Source organism: Procambarus clarkii, chromosome 24 (genome assembly GCF_040958095.1).
Source record: "Procambarus clarkii isolate CNS0578487 chromosome 24, FALCON_Pclarkii_2.0, whole genome shotgun sequence".
NCBI lineage: Eukaryota > Metazoa > Arthropoda > Malacostraca > Decapoda > Cambaridae > Procambarus > Procambarus clarkii.
In genome coordinates, this window is record NC_091173.1 from 45,826,867 (window position 1) to 45,844,192 (window position 17,326).

At 41.4% G+C, this 17,326-nt stretch overlaps 1 protein-coding gene across 1 annotated transcript in view; it reads left to right on the forward strand.

The window, feature by feature from the left end:
• Positions 1 to 3,467: 3,467 nt before the first annotated feature.
• LOC138368100 (uncharacterized) overlaps positions 3,468 to 17,326 on the forward strand; it is a 42,528-nt gene continuing 28,669 nt past the window's right edge. The window contains exon 1 of the mRNA XM_069330400.1: positions 3,468 to 3,523. Coding sequence (XP_069186501.1) covers positions 3,468 to 3,523 — 56 coding nt within the window. The remainder of the gene's footprint in view (positions 3,524 to 17,326) is intronic.

The window sequence follows — 17,326 nt, forward strand, 5'->3', positions numbered from 1 at the left end:
TGATAAGCATTTAGGATGCTTTTCTTTACAAATTCATAATCAAAGCTATGAGCGTCAGGTAGGGATGTGAAAACCTCCTGACTACGCCCCTTAAATTGAGACTGCATAATGGCTACCCACTGATCCCTTGGCCAGTTCATACTGATGGCAATTTTATAAAAATGTGCAAAGAAAACCTCAGGATCCTCCTCATTGAACTTGGGCAACTCTATATACTTATTCATCCTGATGGGATTATTATCACTATTTATTGAAACATTACTAGTATTTCCATGCCCAGCTGCCATACGCTGTGCTTCAAGCCTGAAGTTAGTGTCAGCCATTTGTTGTTGAATCTCTAATTGCCTAGTTTGTTCCTCGGCTTGTTGCTTCTTTGTGGCTTCTATTTGCAACTGTACCGCAATTTCTAAACGCCTAGTCTCAAGTTCCCTTTGCTGAGCTTCAGCCGCTAATATTCTCTGTTGCTGTTGAGCTTCAATCTCTCTTTGACGAGCTTCAGCCTCTAATATTTTCTGTTCTTTTTGAGCTTCAAGCTCTAATTGGCGAGCTTCTAACTCAAGACTCTTTAACGTCATCTGATCACTCGACTCCTCTCTTAACTCCTCTAGAATTTCTTCATCTAAATCCCCATTCTCAACAAAATGCGTCACAATGACTTTCAATATTTGGGCTTTAACCATTTTATTGTTGGCGGTCAAATCCAACTGATTTGCCATTTGTATTAACTCAGTCTTTTTAAGGTTCTGAATCCCTTCAAAGTCTGGGTGAGCCACCAACGCTGCAACTTTCTCCTCCATCGTTACTAACACTTGGCACTTGATTCACAACAATAATTAAAATAATGGCACTGCACTACACTTCACTGTAAAATTGTCACCACACTGAAAATTCGCTTGGCCTCACTGCACAAACAAAATATATAGGATGACTTACCTCAAAATCGTGAAACGTTGTTACTTGACACACAGGAAGGCTTGCTTGGCACACGGAATAGTTCTTAAGAAACACAGACACTTGACACACTGGTACCTAGGAAGGCAAGGTTAGATTAGCATAGCTAAGTTAAAGTGGGAACTATTTCCCGGCACAGGCCCCCATAACTCTTTGTTACCTATCGTACGTTACGGCTCGTGATCCTACAGCAGCCAAACTTTAATTACGTCTAGGGATACGAGACAACTGCTGTTCTCAATAGCGAATCACCAGTATAACCCCTTAATAAGTAATGAGCACAATAATAAATCTTCATAGGACTGAAGAATAGATACAACAAGCTTATAATATATATATTAAATAAATCTCAATAGCAAACAGATGATTATATGGTCACAATATATCACATTAAAATATCACTGTATCTTCCAGACATTAAATTACAATTATAATAGATATGGCTATGACAGAACAAAATGTATAACTTAACTCCAAGATGTTATCTCTCTGGTTCCCGTTCAGCTACTCAACTCTCGCTCTGTCGCCACCCACATTCTCACCTCCCGTCTGCCTCATCCCAGGATGAGGGATGGAAACTAAGGACTTTTTAACATTATAAACTAATTGAACCACCACTTGTTCTCAAAACACACAAGACTGCAAGTTACATATAATAGTTACTTACAAAATATATAAGTACAATGACACCTGTTTAATTACAGTATATAAAACATTTTCTAACTAAAATAAAGTGACATCTGGAACTTTCAACTGAACAGGTCCAGCTTTCCCGTATCAATCAGGAAATAGACGTGTACAACGCAACCCCGCTCTGGTCTCCACTAACGCTGCCAAACCATACGACAATTTACCCAAAACACAATGTGTGTACATATACATGTAATGATAAAATAAAATAATATTTATTTTAAATTTATATACGTATTCTGCTAGGAGTACGTAACAAAGGTGTGAGATTGACAGTTTTTGTGGACACCGGAAGTCAAGCAACTCTCATTAAAAAGTCAGCCTTCAGCACACTTAAAGAGACACGCCTTAAGCGTTGTGGGAAGCATTTAACAGCAGTTAATGGTCAACATATTAATATCTTGGGCCAGGCCACTCTCAATTTTGAAGTGGGTAAGGGAGAAGCTTACCCACACAATTGCACGGTTGTCGAGAATCTTGCATTTCCTGGTCAGATTTTGTTGGGAATGGATTTTCTGGGACGAGTTAACTTTTCTGTTTGCTCACGAGGGAGCAAGGAAGTGCAGATTGAAGTTGGGCCAGGTAGTTTATCCCATTAAAATGGTAGATCATCCTCCAGTAATTGCTTCCATTAGTAAGAAACAGAAATACAAATGTCACTACCCTAAGTTGTTATTTAAGTCTCTTCCAGACACAGATAAGAAATCATGTGGGTTTAATGCCTTGGTGAAACAATGTTGCCCACCACATTCAGTTAAATTCATTAAAGTATCAGTGGGACGTCACATGGCACCAGGTACCACCCTTCAGGTGGCTGGGAGATGTGACAGGTTGTTGATCCCTCATCATTTGATCACAGTGCTTGATAAAGGCGCCCTTATCCCAGTTGTCAATCTCTCGCACAAAACCTATCGTTTCAGGGCAGGTGATAGGGTGTCTCAGGCTACAATTGTAGAAAATACAGGAATTTTTCAGTATCAAAGCCAGGAGGAGATGACAGCCAACATAGCACAATGTAGTGCGCTTAATCTTACACAAAGTAGTACACAGGGTAAACACAAGACCGAGACAGGAAAAAGTAGTAATATTCAAGAAGTTGATAAGTTAATCTCGGCTCTGGATTTGCAATATGTGCAACAGTCAGATAGGAAACTTTTGAGAGGGATTTTACGTAAATTCCCTAGACTGTTTGCAACAGAAGACGATCAGATCGGGCTTCTGGATAGGATCGAGCATGTTATTTCTACAGGTGACCATCCTCCTATTTACACCCGTCAATGGAGGCTTCCGGAACGGGCGAAGGAAGTAATTAGGGATGAGTGTCAGAAAATGTTGAGACAGGATGTGATAGAGCCTAGTACATCACCATGGTAGTCGCCAGTGGTGCTGGTACGTAAACCGGATGGTAGTTATAGGTTTTGTGTTGACTACCGAAAGATAAACGAAATTACTAAAGGTGATGTGTATCCTTTGCCACGGATACAAGAAATAATAGATCAGTTTGGGGCAGCCTAATACTTGTCTACTCTGGATGCGAAATCTGCTTATTGGGCCATCCAAGTCGCTGAGAAAGATAGAGAGAAGACCGCCTTTTCTGATGGGGTTCATACTTATCAATTCAAGCGGATGCCTTTCGGATTAAAGACAGCGCCTTCATCATTTCAGAGGGCTATCAATTATATACTAAACCCAGTTCTGGGAAGGCACTCATTAGCGTACCTGGATGATGTGGTCATCTATTCCAGGACGTTTGATGAGCACTTACGAGATTTGACTGAGACATTGACACTGTTAGATAAGGTGGGTTTCAAACTCAATGTGGGGAAATGCACTCTGGCATCGCAGAAATTCAAGTTTCTGGGATTCCAGATGAGCACAGACGGTATCCGACCTGACCCCGACTCCTGTCGTGCCATTGCTGACATGCCTACACCTTAGACAGCAAAGGATGTTCGAAGGTTTCTGGGGGCAGCCGGATATTTCCGTCGCCACATTGAGGGTTTTGCAATTACAACAGCACCGTTAACTGAGCTTACTAAGAAAATTTTTAAATTCGTTTGGAAACCTGAGCATGATGACGCTTATGCACCTAGATGGTGGGGCCCTTACCGAGTAATTGAAAGAAAAGGTCCGGTTAATTTTGTTATTAAAGGTATTTTTGAAGACCAAGTTGAGAGAACGATTCACATTAATAAGTTAAAACCTTAACACGCGAGAGAGGAACTAGAGCTGCCTTCAGCAAGTCAAATTCCTGACCTGTCTAATGATCCAAGTGCTGAGTCAGATGATGAGGATAACCTTCTGTCAGATGTCATCAGTAGTCAAGTTCAATCTTGTCACCCCATGGTAACAAGGTCGCGAGCTGTACAGTAAATTGTTAATGATCTCCCATAGTCAGGTTTAGAAATTCCATAATAATTATCCTGTAGAGGCACTGGTGTGTATTTACTGATGTACATGACTCAGGTAGCATACTTGCCTTGCTCTGGGGTTTCCAACTTCCTATACCGCAGAGTAATATCCATGCTTCCGCCATTTGTTGTTGACTGTCTTTCTCAGGTCTGATGGTACACCAGTTCCAGCCTCCCAGTCACACGTGAACCAAGGATCGAGATCAGCAGGTCTGGGGACGACCCACCTGGCTGATAAGATCGGGGTCTGAGGCACGTTACATAAAGTCCTCCCCCCTTGTACCCGGTAACTCGTCAATTGGTTATCCGGAAGGGGTGACTGGCGTACAGTCACCCGGCCGACACCTCCCGTCACTAACGAGGGTGTCCCAGTCCAGCCATGCTGTCTTCACGGAGCAGAGTCCAGTCACCATCACAACCGTGGGCAAGCTGTCTCAAGGTCACCAACCAAGCCCACCAGCCGCGTAGTCAAGACTGCGGGAAAACCGGAAGTGGAAGACGAGTGGTCTATGAAGAAGAACGCTAATTGCAACGACTTGTCAGCTCTCTCAAAACCTGCGGTTGCGTCGTCTGTGGAACACAAAGAGGGAACGCGGTGGTCCCGGGTCCCGAGCACTACCCCTACAGAGTGCTGCTGAATCGCCAGAAGAGGTACAACCCTGTACATCGGCCCAAGCTCAGCTACACGAGGGGTTGCACGGAAAGGTTACCGGCCCAGTAGTACCGGGATAACAAGTAAACGCCGGTAGATGGCGTCGCCCAGGAGCTGAGGCAGGGCCCACCTGTCCTGTCACCATGCCACCCTCTTCAACGCCACTCGAACCTCACTACCAACGCGAGACATCGTGACACGTCGAAGCTGTGCTCTACTGTGGCAGCCAGGGTTAACAACAATCCATCAAGACTGTTTGGGGAGCGATAAGAAGAGGTGAACCCGGGTTCCTGTTAGCGGGGTCCACCTGAGCTGACAGCCGCCAGCTGTCAGCTGTCACTCAAGTCAGGTGCGGGTAGTACGAGACCCCCTGTACTGTCCGTAGTTGGCCGAGGCCGGGAATGGAACTTCCAGACGACCAGGATCTTCAAGCAACATGAGGTAGTCGCCGGAATCTACAGCAACGAAATGTCAACAGGAACGAACGATAGAAGATATTTATAGAAAAGTTTCATATAAAAATAAATCCTATTAATATAGTAAACTGTGTTAACTCGGAACAGTTAGTTCAACTTTTTTAATTTTCCATATGATAGTAAGCACCTATACACCTTCGGAAAATTCTCTGGACCAGTATTAAATGTTGAAAACTAGAACTAGTGAAATAGAGAAATAAATCTAGAAAGTGAACATCTAGAAAATTGTTACTAGAAAATGACCCTGTCTCTAGATAAGTTGTATGAGTAAACTGGTTTGAGAACCATCTAGTAGGATCTCTAGAATCGTGGATCAGTGGGGAACTTTATCTAGATTTTTCTAGACCCTAGATACTGATAGTTATATAAATATATTTTTTAATTTTTTTTTGAGGTTTACTGAACAATAAGGGTGTGGTACACAGTCTGAAAAATGTGTTCACCCGCTGTTGTTGTGGACTTGAGTATGAACTCTGGGACATTGGGAGTTGAGGAACTTATATCCAGTGTGTTGTTGTTGGTTAAGAGACATGTCTGTGGACATTGAATTTTTTTAATAAAAAATGTTTTTGTGTCTTTTCTTTAGATTTTAAGATTGGGATGCGCTGTGGTGGACAGTTGTCACAGAGTTGTTGTGGAACACTAGGCCCCTGAGACGTAGTGTTCTTCGATTTTGATGTAATTATTTTTTTTAATTTTTTTTTAATGATATTGATTTTTTTAATGTTTCTGGGTGATGTGTCTGATCTTTATTCTAGGTGGAATACTGGGATAGCTGAAGGCTCTCAGCTGATTTTAGCTAGTTAGTAATTGTTAGGTTTGGATTTCTCCAGTTATTTGTTACTATATCAAGACAGGTATAGGATGTTTTATCTTCCAGGTAGTTGGAAGGGTAGAGGGCTGCACCCAAGTGGACAGCCAGGATTATAGGGGCGGTCTCTGTCCTTATGTTTTATGTATTATTACTGTGTTTGTTATGTATTTATACATCCTGGGACATTGGGAGTTGAGGAACTTATATCCAGTATGTTGTTGTTGGTTAAGAGACATGTCTGTGGACATTGAATTTTCCAGCATTGTCCCATGTCCCAGCATTGACATGCTGGGACACCTTTTAGGGGTGCCATTTTTAGTTTTGGAGGATTGTATGGAATTAGCTAGGATTAGATAAGTATTTCTGTTGTTTTGAAGCATTGGGTCATTTATTGTTGAGTTAAATGTTGTTTTTGGAGTTAATGATTATGATAGGGCAGGGTTCTGGATAAGAATTTTGTGCCTTAAACTTCTTTACACACAAATTTCTTAATTTCCGAAGAGGGGGAGTTGTAATGGTATATGCACACCATAGCCCCTTTCCCCTTCTCTCGCTTGCCTACTCTCCCTTGGGTCATTTCTGTCTTTTGTCACGGGGGTCATAAACAGCTTGAAGCCGCTTGCTCCCCCTCTCTCCTGTCCTTCGGGCCAGTGACGAATTTGGGTATATTACCCCCAGGGCTAATAAACTTGTGATCTCAAGTTTCACGTTGGTGCCCAGCCAGGAAAGTCGTTGGTGTCTTCCCAGTTTTTGGAGTTTTCTGTCAAGAGGAATTGATCCTTATGGTCAAGCCTGATCCGGATTGGTTAAAGACATGTAGGCCTGGGGAGGCGAGGCCTCACAGGGTAGTGCCTGCCCATGCCATTGGCCCGGTTTCTAGAGCGCCTCATTCACTGGTGAGCGTTTTCAATAAAGAAAAGTTTAGTGTGTCTGGGGACCTCGGCTGAGGTACATACAGGTCAACTGACCTGTGGGCAGCCAATCAACATCCTTTGGCAAGCAGCAGTATTGAAGGTATAGTGCTCTTCAGTTCATGTCCATAGTAAATATCCATTGTGCCTCTAGGGGAATAGAATAGGGGATATGTTCAAATTGTCTTAATTTACATGGTTCATAAAATAAATTGTATAACTTGTTCAGTGGTATTCACTTAACTCCCCTTTGATATAGTTTTGCTACTTGTCGTTTTTGTGTGTTGAATTGGAAACCCCCCCATGTTCTCCTACAGTTAATAGATACTAAAGTTGCCCTTGGATTTTAAATACGTAACATAAATTAAACGAACTAATTTTCCCAAAAATTTAATACTGAAATTCATACTACCCTTTGAGTTCCCTGATTATTGAGTCCCTTCCTTCCTAGGCTCTCAATAATTTTAGACACATTCATTTATGTTTGGAAGGTGGTGGCAGTGTTTAATGTTTTTTTTTTATTTTATAATTAGTAATAAATTAATAACCCCTATCTTTGTTATGTCCTCCTCATTTTATATTCCGTTTATATTCGTGACCGTCCAGTGAGGGGTCATACTGGACTGTAACAGAGTTAAGCTGGGGTATTGAACGAAGAGAGAGCCGTTCACAGAGTACAGAGAAGGGTTACCATTAAAAGGTTCAGGGTGATAACAAAAGGGACATTGAGGGTTATTACATATGGTTCATCTATCTCTCAGTCTACCTATCCATCTATCTAACCACCTATCTATCCATCTATTTAAAAATAAATTCACCAATCCATGTTCCCATTTTGCCTTCGCATATCCATCTATCCGATTATGCACCCATTCATCTATCATTCTCTCAATATGTCTATTCATGTATCGATCCATCTAACTTACCATCTATCCATCTTTTTGTCAATCTATCCACATTATATATATATTCTGGGTTAGGGCTTCTATCCCTCTAACTATTTTCTTAGCATCAGGGCTTAATTGAAATAGGAGTTCTCCAAAACTCATTTTCGTACTTTTGAGGTGAAGAAAAGAAGTGATTTACTATAGAGTGTTTTACACTTATTTATATAATTTGCACAACGTTTCGAACCTCCATGGTTCATTCTCAAGTGAACAGATCTTACAATACTAGTTGATTTTATACCCGCACTGGGTCAGGTGATAATACAATAAAGGTGAAAACATGGGGGGATACATAAGGGATAAATGTGAGGTGAAACATAGAGGCTGCAGAAGGCTTATTGGCCCATACGAGGCAGCTCCTATCTAAACACAAAGATTAATCCAGTGTAATTGGCCTATTATGTTGGACATTGTCTTCTGTGTTGGCATCGATATGTTCTTGTCTTGTCCTTACTCTCATGGTGGGTAGAGTAAATAGTTCCGTGATTTGGGTGTTCATGGTAGGTCGCTCTATTCTTATGTATAGTATAAGTGATGTGTCTCGTCCTCTGTTGAGGGATGTTGAGGAGCCTGGTCCTGGCTTCTGGTCTCCTGATGAACAGTTCCCACACACACACAGGTTCCTCCGTCGCCCTCGTGGTAATGCGTCCTCGCCATGCTCACATTCAACAGCTACTGCCTTCCTCCTCCTATTCTCTGGGGTACTGGAGACAGATACCTCCGTCGTCGTCCTCCACACTCACTGGCACTGTCGACTCCTCACAGTCCAGCACAGCTTCCCCTCGCCTTAACTGCCTGTAGATTTGTGCCCGGCCCCAGCTTCTCGTTTGATGTGTAAGACGTGGTCCTCTAGTGGGCGTCTCAGACGTCACCAGCAAAACGTTCCCTCTGCTGCAGACTCTTGATAGAGCTCTTTTCTCTCTAATCCGGCCCGTCCTTGCTTCTGGGCACTCCACGGAAGTTGGATGGCATCTCAGACTGTCTGCAGAATCGAAGCGAAGCTTAAATCTACTTGTAAGGGATCTCTAGATCCGGAGCTCAACTGAGCGCGTCTTACCTCTTTGACAGCTCGTGATGTACTCTTCCCGCCCAGGCACCAATCGCCCCAAGCCCTCCACCTCGTGACGTCACACCGCCTGAGGGCTCTCGTCTTTGGTCACCTCTGGCACGTGACCTCCCCTGGCCAATCAGGTGCCGGGAAGCGTCAGGACGTCTTGGCGGGAAACAGGATGGCTCGACACCGTCCTGTGCCTCAAAAGGCGTAACCCTTCGCATTTTCAAACTTAGCTGGCCACTTTTCAGCCAGCAATATCACGCTCCACGCTTTCCCACACATGAAAATGTTCCCTGAACATTTGGGAATACTTAGGCTACGGAGATATGACTCTTCTAAGCGGGGAAGGAAGAAATAATGGGGTGGACACTGTCACAATATATATATATATATATATATATATATATATATATATATATGTATATATATATATATATATATATATATATATATATATATATATATATATATATATATATATATATATATATATATATGTATATATATATATATATATATATATATATATATATATATATATATATATATATGTATATATATGTATATATATGTATATATATGTATATATATATATATATATATATATATGCGGAAAATCCACAGAGAAATATGAAATGAGGTGAACGTTTCGGCTTTGTTAAAGCCTCGTCATTCTAAGCTATACCTGTTTTTGGTTAATTACACCTGACCAACCCTAGGGATGGGTTGGTCAGGTGTCGGCCTATATATCCTCCCCCTTCTCCCTTCTCCTTAGTCAGTCTGGTGTTGACAAAGGCTTTAACAAAGCCGAAACGTTCACCTCATTTCATATTTCTCTGTGGATTTTCCGCATAAAATGATCAGTGTTTTGTGATCGTCAATTGCATATATATATATATATATATATATATATATATATATATATATATATATATATATATATATATATATATATATATATATATATATATATATATATATATATATATATATATATGTATATTGCGTTGGTGATCGGCTGTTTCAAAAGCTGAAGGCAGGGCCTCGTCACATAACAAAAAAAAAAAGAAGTTTGTCCTTTCGTCTGTGGTAAGGTAATGGGAAGACACACAAACACAAAGTATATAAACAATGAAATTTTAATTACTCAAGAAAACAAGACATGAATAAAGACAATCTCATAAAATTCAAGACAAGTCAGCAAACAAAATAACATGAATAATAACTGGCAATGAAAAGTTACTCTAAGACCAGAATGCACGTTATAGTGATAGCAATATAAATTAAATAAGTGAGGTGCTGGAATACTGGCTTCAAGCTGCCACCTCCCTTAGTACACGAAAGTCAAGGCTTAGTCTACTAGTGAGAAATGTCAACTCCAAGGAGCACAGAGATATTCTGACGAGTACGGCGTGCTGCTGCCCAGACGACGACTCTTGGTGGTGGCGTGAGTGCAGGTGCGGCGAGACACCAGCCAATCAGCAACAGGCAGGCGGAGTATGAGCAGTTTGGTGGTTATGGCGGCTGTAGCCGGTGTCGGGGTGTGCATGGTACGATTTGCTTCCTGGGCAAAACGTTTGGCGATACTGGTGGACGTATCTTCTATATAGTATCTTGTACTTGAACGACGTAATGATGTAGGGAAGAGCAGGCTCAATCTCTCTTGAAAGAGATTATCGTCACAATATATATATATATAAATATATATATATAGATATATATATATATATATATATATATATATATATATATATATATATATATATATATATATATATATATATATATATATATATATATGTATATATATATATATATATATATATATATATATATATATATAATATATATATTTATATATGTCGTACCTAATAGCCAGAACGCACTTCTCAGCCTACTATTCAAGGCCCGATTTGCCTAATAAGCCAAGTTTTCATGAATTAATGTTTTTTCGTCTACCTAACCTACCTAACCTAACCTAACCTAGCTTTTTTTGGCTACCTAACCTAACCTTACCTATAAATATAGGTTAGGTTAGGTTAGGTAGGGTTGGTTAGGTTCGGTCATATATCTAAGTTAATTTTAACTCCAATAAAAAAAAATTGACCTCATACATAGAGAAAAGGGCTGCTTTATCATTTCATAAGAAAAAAATTATAGTAAATATATTAATTCAGGAAAACTTGGCTTATTAGGCAAATCGGGCCTTGAATAGTAGGCTGAGAAGTGAGTTCTGGCTACTAGGTACGACATATATATTGATATATATATATATTGATATATATATATATATATATATATATTTATATATATATATATATATATATATATATATATATATATATATATATATATATATATATATATATATATATATATATATATATATATATATGTCGTACCTAGTAGCCAGAACGCACTTTTCAGCCTACTATGCAAGGCCCGATTTGCCTAATAAGCCTAGTTTTCATGAATTAATGATTTTTCGACTACCTAACCTAACCTAACCTGACTTTTTCGGCTACCTAACGTAACCTAACTTATAAATATAGGTTAGGTTAGGTTAGGTAGGGTTGGTTAGGTTCGGTCATATATCTACATTAATTTTAAGTCCAATAAAAAAAAATTGACCTCATACATAATGAAATGGGTAGCTTTATCATTTCATAAGAAAAAAATTAGAGAAAATATAATAATTCAGGGAAACTTGGCTTATTAGGCAAATCGGGCCTTGCATAGTAGGCTGAAAAGTGCGTTCTGGCTACTAGGTACGACATATATATATATATATATGTCGTACCTAGTAGCCAGAACGCGCTTTTCAGCCTACTATGCAAGGCCCGATTTGCCTAGTAAGCCAAGTTTTCATGAATTAATGTTTTTTCGACTACCTAACCTACCTAACCTAAGCTAACCTAACTTTTTCGGCTACCTAACCCAACCTAACCTATGAACATAGGTTAGGTAGGGTTGGTTAGGTTCGGTCATATATCTACATTAATTTTAACGCCCATAAAAAAAAGTTGACGTCATACATAATGAAATGGGTAGCTTTATCATTTCATATGAAAAAAATTAGAGAAAATATATTAATTCAGGAAAACTTGGCTTATTAGGCAAATCGGGCCTTGCATAGTAGGCCGAGAAGTGCGTTCTGGCTACTAGGTACGACATATATATATATATATATATATATATATATATATATATATATATATATATATATATATATATATATATATATATATATATATATATTGTGACGATAATCTCCTTCAAGAGATTGAGCCTGCTCTTCCCTCCAAAAATACGTCGCTACAAATCTATAAAACTACTATGGAAGAAATATCCAACAACGACAACAACATCTCCAAGGTTTGCCAGAGAGCAAAACGTATGCAGCCAGGAACACCTGCTCCACCTCAAACCGCCAAACTACCTGTCTTTTCGCCTGCTCCTCGCTGATTGGCTGCGGGTTCCAGCTGCAACTGCACTCCACTCACCATACTACTTGATGTCTGGGGCCGCCACGACCTCAGTCTTCAGAATATTCAGTGCTTTCATAAGGTTAACACGTCTTCTTGGTAGACTAAGCTGTGGCTTACGTGTACTAAGAGAGGTGATAGCTTAAAGCCAATATTCCTGCACCTCTCATTTGATTGTATATTGCACAGCTGGTTATTACTCACTTGTCTTAACGTAACTTTTCATTTTGCCATTTGATTATTCTTATTACTTTGATTGATTGATTTTATTATACGAATTTGTATGTCCATTTTATTCATGTTTTGCTTTCTTTAACGTAATTAAAATTTCATTGTTAAAATTTACTTGTGTTTTGTGTGTCTTCTCCTTACCTTACCACAGACGAAGTTCCAGAATTTCTATTTTTTTTGTTTCTATGTGACGAAGCCATACCCCTAGCATTGAACAGCCGAACACCAACGCGTTACCGTCACATATTATATGGGGGCCTGTCCTAGGAGCTTCACTCAGGTACTGGTGCCAAGTGGTAATTTATGGTAAGCGTATTTAACTTTGTTAACGTAGCTTTTACTATTTTTCATATTCAATTTCATTTTTTATATGGTGCGGTGTATTGTGCATTACGAGAGTAGCATATGGTGAAGGTGAGACAACTTTGGATTACGTGGTGACTGTAGGCCGCAGTCATACTCTTAATTGGTCATCTCTCCCTCCGTGTTATTACTCGTGTTTACCATCTTTGTCCCTTGGATATTTCTCATTTTTGACAGATCATCATATTGGTACCCTGGTACTGTGGTCTGCCCCGGGTCAAGTGCACCCAATCTTCTGCAATCTGACTGTAGGAGGACAAAGAGGGCCATAGTTCCTCTAGCTCGAACTTTAGTTGCTGAATTGGGACCTCAGCAGCAGTTCTCGTCACCAGTTGACACCTCGCACCCCTACACGTCAGTCAGAGATGATGATACATACAACGGTAGGGAATTAGCATACTTTTTCAGAGCACAAAAGTTCGCTAATTCTGTAAGTATCATATTAAATTACAGTAGGAAAAACTTGCTTTATGTCCTATAGAGACTCGGCAAGGTATGCCTACATCCTTGGACTACCAATTTTACTTTTGAGGCAATTAACTGTTTCATTTGTTTTCGAAACTCTGTTTCATTTGTTAGTAGGATTTTCTTGCCCTTATCCTCTTACATGAGTACCGGGTACAAGATTTCCTGCGCCCTTGATTTAAATTAATCATTTAACATCTTGTACTTAACTTTAATTGTTAAAGATCCCACAGGATAGGTACCAGTTGCCACGTTGTCCTGTTTCTGACATTCACTATAACTGAATATTCGTTGTACATTTATTTGCTAATTTCACCATATTTCGTCTCCAAGCTTTCCGTGCAGATCCAGCAGGTGCAATAGGGACTTTAAGTCATGCCAAGAAGACTGAATTACAAACTCTTGCACATGAGTATAAACTAACAGTTCCCTACCAAGCCAACAAGAGTGAAATACACAACCTCTTGCTGGATCATTTCTTAGAGCAAGGTAAGATAGACTCTGAAACTCATGAAACTTACTATATTGCAGATAAAACTGATTTGGCAATGATGAAACTCAAACTAGAGCTGGCCAAGATTGAACGCGAGCAGCAAAGGGAAGCCCTCGAACAACAAGAACGAGCAGCTGCCATACGAAGAGAAGAACAAGAACGAGAAATCGCCCTCAAGGAACGTGAAACTGCCTTGAGGAGGGAAGAACACGAACGTGAGGCTGCCTTGAGGAAGGAAGAACACGAACGAGAAATCGCCCTCAAGGAACGTGAACTCGCCCTCCAGGAACGTGAGGTTGCAATGCTCCAGGAGCGGGAACGCGTACAGCTTGAAACAAAACGACGCGAGTTGGAGATGCAACGTGAACATGACAAGCAACAAGCGACTCTGGCTCTAGAGTGTCGTCAACGAGAATACACGTTGGAAACTTCACACCTCGCTCAACGCCAGCAAGCTACTGCCAATCTTCCCGTCAGTTTTAATATATCACATGCAAGTAAGTTAATGCCATCCTTTGTAGAAGCAGAAGTTGATGTGTTTTTCACCACCTTTGAAACCCTTGCTAATCAACTCAGTTGGCCTGTCGACCAATGGGCCACACTTCTCAGAGTCCATCTTACAGGTAGAGCAGCAGTCACACTCAGTACTCTGGCGTCTGAGAATGACTACCAGACGCTGAATCAAGCAGTGTTGGACGCCTACCTCCTCTCCACCGAAAGCTATAGAAGGAAATTCCGTGACCACCTGAAGGCAAGTACCACTACCTTCCTCGAGTTTGCTAACACAAAACGGAGATATTTTATGAAATGGCTGGAAGCAGCACATGTCTCTACTTTTACAGAACTCGTCAACCTGATGCTAGTTGAAGAATTCTTGAGGCGTGTGCCGCCTCCTGTCCGTCTCTACTTAGCAGATAAAGAAGAAACCGACTACCTGAAGTGTGCTAAGTCGGCTGACACTTACAGCCTCATCCACCGGCTGACACCAGAACCATCCTCCAGTAAGAAGTCGTGGTCCAGTTACGAGAAAGTGAGCACCGATCAAGCTGGCTCGCAATTGTACTGCAAGTATTGTAGACTCTATGGACATACCATAGACAAGTGTGGTAAGTCTCAATACAAGGGAACCACTGACCCACAGAAACCCAAACCAACTCCTCCTAAGTCCGGTAAGCCTGTGATGAATGTTGGTGTTAATGTTAATGTTCTTTCTCTTTTCAGTAACCACCTGTATACTGGAACTGTCTCTGCCAACGGTTCAAATCCGGAGGGACGTTTCAAATTGAAGATCTTGAGGGACACAGCGGCTCTTCAATCGATCATCTTGAAGTCGGCTGTGCCCAACATCGCCTACACCGGAGAAACTGTCTTCATCACTGACCTCACTGCTACCACTCCATACCCTCTCGCCAGAGTCCACCTGGATTGTCCCTACGTGAACGGAGAAGTCCAAGTCGCCGTCAGGGAAAAGCCTTTTCCCATGCCTGGAGTGCAACTTCTCCTAGGCAACGACTTGGCAAAAGACCTGCAACCAACCAACCTGATCGTCATGGACAAACCCCAGGTGTGTAACTCTGTGCCAAGTAACCCTATTCTAGCGTATGTTCCAGCAGAGGTTCAAGAGAGTGATGAAGTTTCTCCTCCGGTTCTCGTGACCACCCGTGCACAAGCCGCACGTCCACAGCCAGCTGACTCTACTGCTACCGCTGTCCCTCAAGACCCTCAGAAACTACCCCCGCATCTGACCAAGTTGGAGTTCCGTAAGTTGCAGAGGGAAGATCTTACTTTAACACCATTGTTTTTCCAGGCTGAGACTCAACCCGACAGTATTCCTGGGTTCTTCCTAGAGAACGACTTGCTCTACCGCAGATATAGACCCAGTAAACTGAAGGAGGAGGACGATTGGGCCAACATCGAACAACTTGTGATTCCTACGAGACTGCGGCCCACTATTCTACACCTGGCCCACGGAGCACTCTCCCACTACGGCTTCAACAAGACTTACCATGGAATTCGTCAAAACTACTACTGGCCAGGTATCGTAAATAGCGTCAAACAGTACGTAAAACAGTGTCATACATGTCAGATGACAGGCAAACCGAACATCTCCATTCCCAGAGCGCCACTGATTCCCATACAGGTGCCTGCGGAACCTTTCCACAGACTCATAATAGACTGTGTTGGTCCTTTACCTCGGACCAGTTCAGGTAACGCCTATATCTTAACCATCCTGTGTCCTACCACCAGATTTCCAATAGCAGTTCCAGTGAAGAACATCATGGCTGCTACGGTTATAAAACATCTATTTAAGATCTTCACTCAATACGGATTTCCCAGGGAGATTCAGAGCGACTGTGGTACCAACTTCACCAGTGATCTCTTCAAAAGGACTCTGGAGGAGTTCAACATCAAACAGGTATTGTCCAGCCCCTATCATCCTGCTTCACAGGGTTCTCTTGAAAGTAGTCATCAGACTATCAAAGCACTCTTGAAAAAGTTTTGTAGTGAAACCTCTAAGGATTGGGATAAGCAAATCGACCTTATAATGTGTATTTACAGAAGTCTTCCCAATGAGTCCCTAGGAGTATCTCCTTATGAGATGCTCTACGGCCGTAAGTGCCGTACTCCCCTTAAGGCTTTCAAAGACTCTCTCCGAGATGCCACCTTCAGTGAGCATCAGAATGTGCCCCAGTTTCTTCAAAACCTTCAACACATTCTAGAGAGAGTCCACTGCTTTGCCCATGATAATCTATTGAAAGCCCAGGAGAGGATGAAGACTCATTATGACCAGACCAGCAAAGTAAAAAAATTTAAGCCGGGAGACTTCATCCTAGCATACTTCCCTATCCCAGGTTCACCTTTACAAAACAGGTTTTCAGGACCCTACTGCGTCAAAGAGTGCAGAAATAACAACAACTACGTTATAGAGACTCCAGATAGGCGGCGGAAGACCCAGCTGTGCCACGTCAACCTCCTGAAGCAATATAATGGTACTCCTCCCACTGTCCTGATTAACTGTTCTACCTTCACAGAACCCTACATCCACAGTGAGACATTCCCAGCTTCTTCTCCCGAAAGCACTGACAAGGAGTCAGCGCTTTCTAATTCCGAAATCCTTAATGATCTTCCCAAATACTTTCAGGATAATAATAGTGCTCCTTTGCCATATTCTAATTCCACTCTCACCTCGTCATATAAGCCCTTCATCCTCCATGTCGACGCCAGTGGTACCGACGTTGGTGGTGTCGTGATGCAGCAACGAGGCGAGGAGAATACACCTGTCGGCGACTACTGCTACAAGGAACTACGGAACAATTGGCAAGGAGCTACTCTTCATCATCCTGAAGCTCCAGCACTTCACTCCATACCTGAAAAGTGCTCGG